Source organism: Erpetoichthys calabaricus, chromosome 16 (genome assembly GCF_900747795.2).
Source record: "Erpetoichthys calabaricus chromosome 16, fErpCal1.3, whole genome shotgun sequence".
In the NCBI taxonomy this organism is placed as follows: Eukaryota; Metazoa; Chordata; class Cladistia; order Polypteriformes; family Polypteridae; genus Erpetoichthys; species Erpetoichthys calabaricus.
In genome coordinates this window covers 84,367,096-84,379,676 of record NC_041409.2, presented here as the reverse complement: position 1 = coordinate 84,379,676, position 12,581 = coordinate 84,367,096, and the positions used below count along the sequence as shown (strand labels likewise).

The following is a 12,581-nucleotide window of genomic DNA, read 5'->3' as shown; positions in this document are numbered from 1 at the left end:
TTGATGTCTTTATTTGGGTGGTCCTGAGAGGAGTGCATTATAGTAAAACAAAAGCGTGAACTAATTTCTTAGCATCTTGCAAAGGTATAATGGGTGTAATTTTTGCTATATTTCTTAAGTGGAAAAATGCTGTCCTAGTAATCTGGTTAATATGTGCTTTAAAATTTAGGGCAGAGTCAATAATTACCCCTAAATTCTTTACCTCTGTCCTAACTTTCAAGCCTAATTGATCAAGTTTATTTCTAATACCCTTATTATATCCATTTTTGCCAATCACTAAGATTTCCGATTTCTCTTTATTTAGTTTGAGGAAATTGCTACTCACCCATTCAAAAACACAAGTAAGACATTGTGTCAGTGAGACAAGAGAGTCTAGAACGTCAGGTGCTGTTCATAAATACAGTTGCGTGTCATCAGCATAGCTGTGGTAGCTCACGTTATGCCTTTAGATAATCTGAGCTAATGGAAGCATGGAGATTGAAAAGAGCAGCGGACCCTGGATAGAGCCTTGTGGAACACCATGCAGAATATCATGTGTCTTTGAAGTATAATTACCACAACTAACAAAGAATTTTCTACCTGCCAGGTAAGACTCAAACCAATATAAGACCCTGCCAGTGACACCCACCCATTAACTAAGGCGATTTCTAAGAATAGTCTGATCGATGGTATCAAATGCGGCACTCATATCTAAGAGGATGAGAACAGATACACTTCCTCTGTCTGCGTTTACCCGCAAGTCATTTACTACTTTAACGAGTGCAGTTTCTGTACTGTGATTTGTTCTAAAACCCGACTGAAACTTGTCAAGAACAGCAGGTTTATTGAGGTGGTCATTTAGCTACATGACGACTGCCTTCTCTAGGATTTTACTTAAGAGGGGCAGGTTAGAAATAGGTCTAAAATTTTCAAAAGCAGAGGATTCGAGATTATTTTTCTTGAGCAGGGGTTTTAACTACAGCACTCTTCAGACAGTCTGGGAAGACCCCCATATCTAATGATGAGTTTACTATGTCAAGAACATTCTCAGTTAGCACATCAGATACTACTTTGAAAAAACGTGTTCCTATTGGGTCAAGGACGCAGGTGGAGGGTCTCAGTTGAGAAATAGTTTTATATAAATCAGGTGAATCTATCCTGGTGAAAGAATTTCATTTGCTTGAAATAGAATACCGGGGTTTAAGAGGATCAGTATGGGGGGATGTACTATATTATTTCTAACCTTCCATTTTTGTCTAAGGTTTTGGAAAAGGTTGTTTTGGTTCAGCTTCAGGATCACCTCAAAAAATTCACTCTGCTTGAAAAATTTCAATCTGGTTTCTGATCTTCTCACAGTACAGAGACAGCCCTGGTCAGAGTCACCAATGACCTCCTGATGGCCGCTGACCAGGGCTCTCCATCACTCCTTATTCTTCTGGATCTTACAGCTGCATTTGATACGGTAGATCATAATGTTCTCCTCCATCATCTTCACTATATAACTGGACTTTCTGGCATTCCTTTGGAGTGGTTCGAGTCCAATCTTACAGATAGGGCTGAGTATGTGGCACGGGGGATGCTAAACCTCGTACCCATACGGTCATCTGTGGGGTCCCACAAGGATCAGTCCTTGAGCCGACCCTTTTTAAAATCTATATGCTACCCCTGGGTCATATTTTGGTAGGCATGGAGTTTCATTCCATTGCTATGCCGATGTTACACAGCTCTATGTGAGACTGGATTCAACTTCTTTTACACCTCCATCAACTCTTTCCTCCTGCTTGGATGAGATTGAGGCTTGGATGTCCAAGAACTTTCTTAAGATGAACAGCACCAAAACTGATGCTCTTTTAATTTGTACCCCCCATCAACTTTGTTCCTCCATAAATTGTGTTTCCTTTTCTGGCCATACCATTACTTTCTCCCCTTATGTTAATAATTTGGGTGTCAAGTTAGACTCCCATTTGTCATTTGATACACATGTCCATCACCTCTGTAAAGTTGCATTCCTTCATCTTCAAAACATAGCCAAACTCCGTCCCTGCTTTTCCCTTTGTGATGCTGAAAAGCTGGTTCATGCCTTTGTCTCCTCCAGGTTGGACTATTGTAATGCACTCCTCATCGGGATCCCCTGCAAAAGCCTTCAAAAGCTCCAACAAGTCCAAAATAGTGCTGCAAGGATCCTAATGAGGGTGTGGAAATATAAACATATTTCACAAATCCTTCAGTCACTTCATTGGCTCCCTATTCACCTCCATATTGAATACAAACTTTGTTTGCTCACTCACCAGTGTATCCATGGAAATGCTCCACAATACCTTAAGGAACTTCTTATATTACAATCCACTACAAGAAACCTTTGTCTTGCAAATACCTACTGCCATTGCCCCCCTATGACCAAACTTTGTACAATGGGTGACCGAGCCTTTGCAGTTGCTGCTCCACGGCTCTGGAATGCCCTACCAGAGAACCTGAGAACACAGCAGATTGTGAGCTATTTTAAAAAACAGTTAAAAGACTTTTCTATTTAGGAAAGCATATTAACAAAATTGCTTCTGATTATTGTTTTATCTTTTTTTCATCTTATTGGGTCTTTGTTTAATTTTTTTATGTAGCACTTTGAGGTTTACTACAAATGTAAAGTGCCTTATAAATAAAATGAATTATTATTATTATTATATCATTAATTTTGTGATTAAAAAATACAGCAAAAGCCTCACAAGTTTCACTGGAAGTTTTTTGGAGGCATTCCATTGAGTGACCTGGATTTAGCAGACGATCAATTGTAGAGAATAAAACTCTAGCATTGTTATTTATAATTCTAGAGAAATTGTACCGCCTCACAAGACGGACTATGTTGTTGCATTCTGTTATTATAGCCTTCAATATTTCATAGTGGATCAGCGGGTTGGAAAATGGATGGATGGATGGATAATCAGTTTAGTTTTTCTCCATTTACGCTCAGCTCTCCGGCATGTTCTCTTTAGATCAGACACTCTTTGGGTCTTCCATGGTGTAACAGTGCTGGAAGATTTTTTAACTGTCTTTTCAGGAGCGACTATGTCAGCAGCAGCTCTCACTTTAGCATTAAAATTTTCCACCTTACTATTTACATTATGTAATAAAGGTGCTATATATGCACCCGACCCAACACAGATTGGACATGGAGGCACACGTATAAAATAAATAAAATTTTATTTTTCTTCAGCCGGAGGGCACGTCTTCCCCGTGTCCCTCAGCCACAACACAGTCTCAAAGCACCAACACACAAATGTAACGCACTCTTCCTCTGCACCACCACTCCTCCCAGGCGACCTTGTCCTCCTCCACCCGACTCTGGCGTCTGAGTAGTGGTCGCTGGCTCCTTTTATTGGGCACCCGGAAGTGCTCCAGGTGCTTGATTGCCGTCATCTGGCTGCACTTTCGGGTGTGGCGAAACCAGTGCCCAGAAGTGTCCAGCAGCTCCTGCTGCAGCACCCCCTGGTGGCACCTGCGGAACCCAACAGGACTGCACCAAACTCCAACTCGTATGAGGCTCTGGGGGAGTCCGAGGCACCGCTACAACCCAGGGAGTCTGCCATCTGGCGTCCAGAGGGAGATATTGTGTTTCCCATGCTTGCCCCCCTGGAACATATGCTGCAGGGGCGTCCTGGCTGGGCATGGGCCCCGGCCATCCGTCACAATTATTATCACTATTGTAGTAAGCACTGTAAACAGACTGGTTGCTTAAAATGTTTCTAAACTTTAAAGCTGCAGATGAATCAAAGAAGTGTTTTTTAACAATATGCTTCTTGTTAATTTTATCTATCAGTATTTCTATATTAAATAGTAAGAGAAAATGGTCAGATAAATCGATATCCACGATGTGTCTCACATCAACTTTTAGTCCTTTAGTAATCATTAATTTACCAGGAATTCACACATCATCAAAGTCATAGTTTCTTTGTAGAATAAAACTGATAAACCAGTAAATAGATTGAATTGCAAATAACACTTAAAGTAAAGTACAAGAAAATATGTGGAAATATAGCAGATGGCAATTTTTACATTGTTTTGTCTTCCTGGTCACAAATGTTAGAATTCATTTTTCAAGGTAGTTGTTACAAAAGCTTGTCAACAGATGGCAGCATTTCTCAGTTTTATTGGTGAACAAAGTACTGTTGATAAGTCAGACTTTGGGTCTATATGCAGGTTTTTGCTCTAGATAACAGATGAAGTAAAAATAAAGTGCGTTAATAATTCCATCCATTTATTGTTGGATCTCTTTAACCCGGCTCGGGGTTTTGAGAGCCACAGCTTATCCTGTCAGCATCCTGTGATCACTGCTCTGTTTTAGGTGCATTCACATATAATCATCATCATCATCATCATCATGTCTATCTGCCTTTCTACAGGAAACGACTCAGCTCCCAGTGGACTGATTTTGTTAAAATTTGGTGCAGTTGTTTTTCAAGGATTTTTTGGGAAAGTATACTTTTCATTGAGACATCTTGAATAGAGAATACTACACACATTTGAAAGGCAATGGTGAATTTTCAGAGGTGTCAATTTTAAAACCCGGAAAAATTCAGTGCGACTTCAGTTGCAGACTAGTTTATTATTTCAATTTTATCTTAAGAGAGGTCACTTGTATATTTTGTATATTTTCCTCTTTTTTGTGTCTAATAGCTGTTTCTAACAGCAAAACAGATCCCTATTACACTTTAGAGAAATGCCAGCAGAGTCACCTGCACAGCAGTGCCTTGTGCCAAATGCTGGCTACACAATCGTGGTTTTCAGCCTCAGCAAACCTCTGTGACTACAGCTCCCGCTGCTTGAGGTAAGTTTAACATGAAAGTCAGAAAAAAAAGAGAAACAGCCACTTATCTAGAAATGAATGGAACTAAAGGTGCCATGTAGTCTTCAGTCAGTATACATACAAAGTAAGAAACATATTATTATTATAATAAAAACAGCCTCACGCCTGAATCATCTGCACATTATAATGATTCAATATTTCATTTTGCGTAGGTGCCACAATGGCCAACCATGCATCATAGTCTAAAAACTTTGAGAGTTTACCAGAGATTTTACCTTCCCATTAGCTCTTTTAAAACTTTTATTCTTAAGAAATATGAGTTACAGTTAGCCATAAACCATCAATTAACAATAGCAGAAAAGTGCGTGAGCTGGAATGTGGTGTCCATAAAAGCTATTTAAGCCATGACAAGCCCCTTTGGGCTCCATTTTTAAATACACTGCACTGGAAAATGCTATTAGCAGATATTTTATGTACTCTTCTCGTAGACGTAATTGAATTGTGCTATCACTGTTATTTTTGAATATGACTTGTAAGAAAAAATTGATATCTGATTCTTTGATGAAGCAAATAAACAAAATTTTAAAATGCTTCTGCATTCAAATCTGTCAACCAAGTTCCCAGCACACCAGCATGCTGCGCCGAGTGTACATTTTCTAACTTATTAGCCTTCACATTCTGAATCAAACGACTCCTTTGTAAAAGCCTCATGAAAAGCAGTTTATGTTTCATCAGCACCAGCAGTTGTGATTGAAATGGTGTCATTCTCACTGGTATTCACTGAGCAGAGGTGCTTTGAACAAAAGCAAACAATGGGTGTCAAACTGCAAAAGTGTTCTTCCTTTAATGTATACAATACATAAACAATAAAACTTCATCCATCCATCCAGTATCCAACCCTAACTACAGAGTCGCGGGGGTCTGCTGGAGCTAATCCCAGCCAGCACAGGGCACAAGGCAAGAAACAAACCCTGGGCAGGGTGCCAGCCCACCGCAGGGCACACACTAGGGACAATTTAGGATCACCAGTGCACCTAACCTGCATGTCTTTGGACTGTGCGAGGGAACCCACGCAGACACGGGGAGAACATGCAAACTCCATGCAGGGAGGACCTGGGAAGTGAACCTGGGTCTCCTAACTGCGAGGCAACAGCGCTACCACTGCGCCACCCACAATACAACTTATTTTTTGTATAATGTTTTTTACTGAGTGTCAGAGTGCTGTGAACAATCATCAGTTAAAATAACAAGTTCAGATTATACTAATTACTAAATACAGAACCTCTACACATATAAATGTAGATTTGTTAAAACACACAAAGAAAAAGGCAGAAGCTGATTAAACATACATGGAAACCAACAACAGCAGTCCATTCATTAACTGATGAACTATGGCCAGCTGACAATGGAGAAGATTAAAATTGTGAAAGAGGAAATCAAAAATAAAGTCACAGCCCTGAAAACCTTAGTCATCTGGCTGCCTGTCCCACCTGTGTTTTTTTTTATAGGGGAGTTTGTGCTTATCCTATCAGATCTTTTAAAGGGAACACATTGTGGCAAGTAGTCTCAGCCAAAGTAGTTACTGCAGCCCTCCAAGACCAGATTTGCTAACATTTCTCCTAAAAGCAGAAATGACTGTTTCATTTAGGACGTGCACTTTTTTACTACTGAAAAGAGGTTTTTAGCACATAATAGTGACTGACAGAGTTTTGTCATTCAGGTATTGGAGATGGAGGGAATGAGCTGGGAATGGGCAAAGTGAAGGAGGCAGTGAGGAAGTGTATGCCCAACGGAGACCTGATCGCATGCGACGTAGCAGCCGACCACGCAATTGCTTGTGGTAAGTGAGAATGATCTTTCTATGGCAGACACCTGAGGTCCTAGGGAACATGAACTCATTTCACTTGTATGTGTATATATACTGTGTGTATATATATATATATATATATATATATATATATATATTCATTGCATTCGTAGTCTGTGTCACAATCTGATTGTATGGGTGGTTACCTTCCAGGTAACGCTTGTGGTTGGCCAGCAGTCTGCTAACATCCGCCACGGTGCCCTCAGTTTGTGAGGAGCAGATCATAGAATGGTTGAAATAGTTTACTGTCAAATAAATGCAAAGAGTACGCGACACGTGTTTCGCCCTCGTTATGGGCTCATCAGGCGTACAAACTCCACTGCACTCCCTCTCGGGAATCGAACCTCGGACGTCAGCACCAGAGGCGATGCCCCTAACGTTGCGCCACGGCGTGTGGTTCGTTTATTTGACAGCATGTAGATCGGGGTAATTACATTCATTGCATTCGTAGTCTGTGTCACAATCTGATTGTATGGGTGGTTACCTTCCAGGTAACGCTTGTGGTTGGCCAGCAATCTGCTAACATCCGCCACGGTGCATATATATATAAAATATAATATTTACTTTTTTTTTTTTTTTTTTTTTTTGAATGATCAAATGAAATTTTTTTTATTTTTTTGTCAATTTTTTACTTTAACTTCACATTTCATTATTGGTATTGCAGATTCAAGGTAAGGTTGTTATAAACACTGATCATGGTGGTGATGGCTGGTATGCTGATTAGCACATGACCATATCAACCTACTGTACAGTGCCCCTTTGTGGGACTCTCGCTCAGAGTGCTGATTTATAAGCCTACATTGCATGTTAAGATTGACTACTCTTTATTTTCAGGTCTTTTCATTTACTTAATAAAACGATAAGGTTGTAACGGTATAGTGCCTTTCAGGGTGAAAACCATACACATGATGTATACATAGCATAGAGACTTGCTGAGATTACACAGTGAGGCAGAAGTGGCATTGCAATTTGCAAAGCTCCACTTTCAATCAGGAGGGCACACTTCTCTCCCACAATGCCATAGAAGATATGAATGCTGTTAGTATCCTTTCAGAGGAGTCTATCTGTCATATTCTACTATTAATAGTATTTTTAATAGTAAATACTAATAATTAAAGTACTATTTTCTTATGTGTCCAGGTGTCTCCAACTGGGGTGGCTATGCCGTGGCTTGTGCCCTCTACATCCTCAATTGCTGTCTCGTCCATGAACGCTACCTCCGGAAAGCTGTGGGTCTGCCCAGATTGTCAGAGAAGCCATTCTGGACTGAGGCTCTCCCTGTGGTCTCCAAGGTGCGTTGACTGGCGTTTTTAGGCTTACTGGGAGATGGCTGTAGGCATTAGTAACACCACTCCAGTGACAGTTTCTAGTGGCCATTTAAAACAAACTGTATGCAAACTTGTTTCATCTTCAGATTACAGAAGTGCTTCTATGTCATAATATTCTGTTCACAAGGTTCAAGGTTGCTTTATTTAGTCCTGTTTACATAAGAAAACATGGAATTTGCCTTCCCAATTGCATCTAATAACAGGACAGAAAGAAATGAAACAAAACCAATACAGCAAAAACATAGAGGTTTCGAAACGATCCACTCAAACACTCCCAGGGGTTCACACATTTAAGACTTTAGTCAATCTGAATGCACTTAGTTCAACTGCAGAAGCAGACTTAAATGCCTGGAGGAAAACCACAAAATCCCAAGTGTAGGCAGCTAGCATTCTGGATGTTTACAAAATTCAAGCCCACAAATTTCCTTTTGTCTACACACACATCATTGGTTCTGGTGTTATGGTTTCACATCCACCTCATCTTTATTTTACCTTTTCCTAAGCAGTTTTGCCTCATTAGTCAGGCCTGATACAGCCTATAATTTCATTTTTCTCTGACTCTCAGTATATATATTTTTTCCAGCTGCTTTTTCGTTAGACTAAACTGATGTGCAATGGGTAAATCCCACTGGTAAATAGTCCTCAGTCACTGGGTTTGCAGCCTCAGCCCAGTCTTCTGTTGACTGCAATATTTAGTTTAACCACATTCACTTTATCAGTTTCATACTTTGTATTTTGGATTCTTCCCAAATCCCACAAATATGCATTATGGTGACTGGCTCCCTAATTTGGTAGTGTGTGAGTGTTTGAGTGAGTTCAGTTCAGTTTATTTTTGTATAGCGCTCTACATTCAGAGTCTGTACAGAGTGCTGTGAGAAGTTCACAGGTAAATCAATTACAAATGTTATACACCATTAATTATATAATGAATACACATAAAGACAGTTTAAACAGATAGGAAACAAAGTAGTTTGAAACTGATCAACATAAATGGAGAACAGCAATATAAATCCATTAATTCATTGTGGAACAATGGTCAGTTGACAACAAAGGAGAGGAAAACAAACGTTCCAGTCAGCAGCATCCCCAAAGGAAATAAACCTATGGGGGGTCCATGGTCAACTGTTAGAGAGAAAGTCAAAAACAGAGTCACTCACTGTTCTGGAGACCTCGGCCCACTGGCTGGTGATTCTACACCACAGTCTGTGCTGGACCATCTCAATCTGATGACAGAATCTTTACATCCGAGTCAGTGTGATCTGTAATGTGCTTGAGTACCATGTAAGGTAGATTCCTGCCCAATTTCTTTATAGTCTTATAATGGAAAAATTCAGTAAGAAAAAAATGAACAAATGAAATCCATGCTTACAAAATGTTCAGAAACTGACCGTCCCGTCCATAATCCACTGGGTCATGTTTCTATGTCCTGGTTTTGCTAAAGTCTGATGTATTGCTGTGATCTCGTAAGTGCCGGCTAATGTTTGACTGACCGAGTTGACATTGGGCCTTGAGCATGGGAAAGATGCAATATAAATAAAATGTATTATTATTAGTAGTAGTCATAGTATTATTGGCTGTTGCACACAAACCTGCAGCAGCTCAACTAACATTTTTCTGGAGGAGATCTGAATCTCAACACAAGGATATATTAACTTTTAGATAAAGACAAGGAGATCACTATGCACTGTGCAAATTATGCATTACACTATTTGCCTCAGAATTATTAAATTTATAAACTAGTCCAAAAAAGATTAGACAAATAAAGTAAAAAACATAATTTCCACCTAAGAATAAATGGCCAGATTACACAGTAAACCTACAAAGTAAAAAACTTAATTTCTATAATTTTTTGAGGGGTGAATTACATAAGCGCAGGGCACTAACCAATCTTGGATGGAATGCCAGTCCAATCTCTTGGTACACACTGCACCACCTTAGATTTGTAGATTATCATAACATACCGTACATGATTATGGCCTCTGGGTGAAAACATAACGTGTTAAAAGTGCACGTGTCGGAAATTAGAGCCAACAGGAGCTCTTGGACTGTGACCTTCACCAGGAGAAGCAGTTAAGAAAATGAGAGGAGCTCCTGGGGTACTGTGCCAACACTTTGGTGCTCTTCTTTCAAATTACAGCAATCCTTTTAATTAGTAATAATATTTTTAAATTGATGATTATATGACTAACATGAAGTAAAGGCTGCTCGATACTTCTGTGACAAACTGGATTCCTTTGCTTTACTTTGCAGGAAGAACAAATGATGCACATTCTAGTAAAGTTCGGCATCCGAAGTGGTAAGACTGGAACTTTGGGAATGGAGGTGGATGGCCTGCCATTTTACAGCATTCATTCAGACATAATTCAGCAGCTAAGAGATATCACTTTGTAGTCCCTGGTATGAGGCCAAGACGTTTTTAGAAGAAGCATTGGACATTTCACTTGTTTTCCAGACTATTACTGTAGTTGCTCATATTGTTTCATTTTTTTGTTCTCAGGTGTAGTATAAATAGCTATAAGTTTGTAAAATGTAGATAATGTGCAAAATAGCCTGTGGTAAATGATGGGGGGGGGGGGGGGGGTTTATGGTGGACCCATTAACTGTACTTTGTACTCTGGTACCAAATATACAGTAATTTCTGAATGAAGAATGTTGTCTGCTAGAATATGTGTATCTTAAGTTGATTATTCACGTTATTCATGATTGCGAACAACAATACAAACAAAAACCAGGCCAGCATCACACGAAAATGTCACTTAGCCACTGTCTGTTAAAGACTAAAGTGGCTCCATTCCAACCATTTCCCTTTGAACGCCATTCTTTTTACATTATCTGCCAATCAAAATTCCCTCCCACTGGTCCCTGCACACTCCTGCTGACTGATGGGAACTGAAGCCCTCCCGATTGCACTGCCACAGGTTCATCTGAGTAACGGGCTTGTTTATTGAACTGTAGTATGTAGTGACACTGCACTCTGAGAGCCTAATGAAGCAGATGATTTCACTTTCTCATTTTTAGGTACTGGTTTACACTAATCCCAACCTGAACATTGTAGGTATTATGACATCATAACTTTACATCATGTTGTCCCATACAGGCAAGCACTCATGTCTGCTTGGCCTACTGATTTATTTGTTTCCTAAGAAAGTGTCCGTCCGCTTCTGACACCCTTCTAATTTAAAAGATGCCCTCTCCTTCCATGCCCGTAGCTTGCTGTCACACACTCATCTTGCCCAGTCCATCCTACACACTTGCACAGAACAATTTATAACACTATAACAGGTTTATTATGTGTAGTTTTTGAGGAACACACCACAAATTTGACTTTTTTGGGGATCCTAGACCCCCATCACTCTCTGTATTTTCCACCTTGACTGCAAATCAGTTTTCTGCAATTATTAGTTCTAAGACAGAGTGAATGTTATAGGGCTCTAAAAAACTCCCAAATCAGACTTTACTTCTGAAAACTGGACCTTAAGGCTCCAATATGGCCTTGAAAAATATGGTAGGCCTCACAAAAAAACAAAGCAAGCCACCCCATCGCCCCCAAAGCTCAAGGAATGTGCTTTGCAGCCTGCAGAGATCTAAAGGAGCCAAAGTTTATATTATTCAAAAAAGGAGAGGGGAACCATAAAGCCCTTTGTCTATAAATGCAAAAATAATGTTTAACAAGGTCCTTAATTATTACAAAGTTTATTAAATGGACCAATTTAAGAAACAAAGAAAAAATTAAAATGGACAGGCAGTCATAACAAAGGAAACCGAAATATAACAAAACAAAGTCCACAATCCAAAAATCAATAATTAATAACAAATAAAAAATCAATAAGACACAGTATGCTAGTGTTAAAATGTGCTATTTTCGTTAATTTTTGTTGCCTTCGCTACGAGGTCTGAGTACATGTTGTATCTGAAGTATGGGGCTTTGGATCCCAAGGATTATGTATTTTACATTCATTTCTTGCATTATGCAATATTTACAAAGTTTAATTTTGATAAAAACTTATCACAACTCCATATGGTTTATAGTAGAGCGCAGATCATTGCCACAGTGATCTTTAACCAAAATCAACTGGTAGTATGTGATGTATCATGTTATTCAAAGGGCCAGCATAAAGACCGGAACATTCTATACTAGAGTATCCAATATTAGAATTCCAATTTTGATGTGCGTTGCATTATTTTGATTTGTCTATTTCTGGTTACAAACTAATATTTTTCTGGGTAAATGGTTGATTTTTTGCTTCATGCTTTAAACTTGATGACTGGTCGGCTCTCTTTTCTGGTTTCGACTCTAGGGATATATATTCTATACCTAATTCAGAGTGAATTCTGAATTGCAAAATGTGAACACAGTAAACTAATCATATCAAACATTTACACAGGTGTAAATAGAGCATTTTAATATAGAGCCATAATTTAATATACAAGGGTGACATGGTGGCTCACTTGCAGCACTGCTGCCTTGCAGTAAAGAGGCCAGGGTTCACATCCTGATCTTTTCCCTGCCTGGAGTTTGCATGTCTGTGTGGATGTCCTCCAGGTGCTCCCATTTCCTCCCACAGTTCAAAGTCATGCAGATTAGTTGTACTGGCAATCCTAAATTGGT

At 39.4% G+C, this 12,581-nt stretch overlaps 1 protein-coding gene across 5 annotated transcripts in view; it reads left to right on the top strand.

Annotated features, from left to right (window-relative positions):
- Positions 1-10,747, top strand: part of LOC114666679 (D-glutamate cyclase, mitochondrial-like) — a 58,069-nt gene extending 47,322 nt beyond the window's left edge. For all 5 annotated transcript variants that reach the window (XM_028821628.2, XM_051919773.1, XM_028821629.2 and 2 more), the window contains 3 exons: positions 6,498-6,617; positions 7,785-7,936; positions 10,223-10,747. In XM_028821628.2, the coding sequence (XP_028677461.1) occupies positions 6,498-6,617; positions 7,785-7,936; positions 10,223-10,363 (413 nt within the window). In that variant the 3' untranslated portion in view covers positions 10,364-10,747. The remainder of the gene's footprint in view (positions 1-6,497; positions 6,618-7,784; positions 7,937-10,222) is intronic.
- Positions 10,748-12,581: the final 1,834 nt, after the last annotated feature.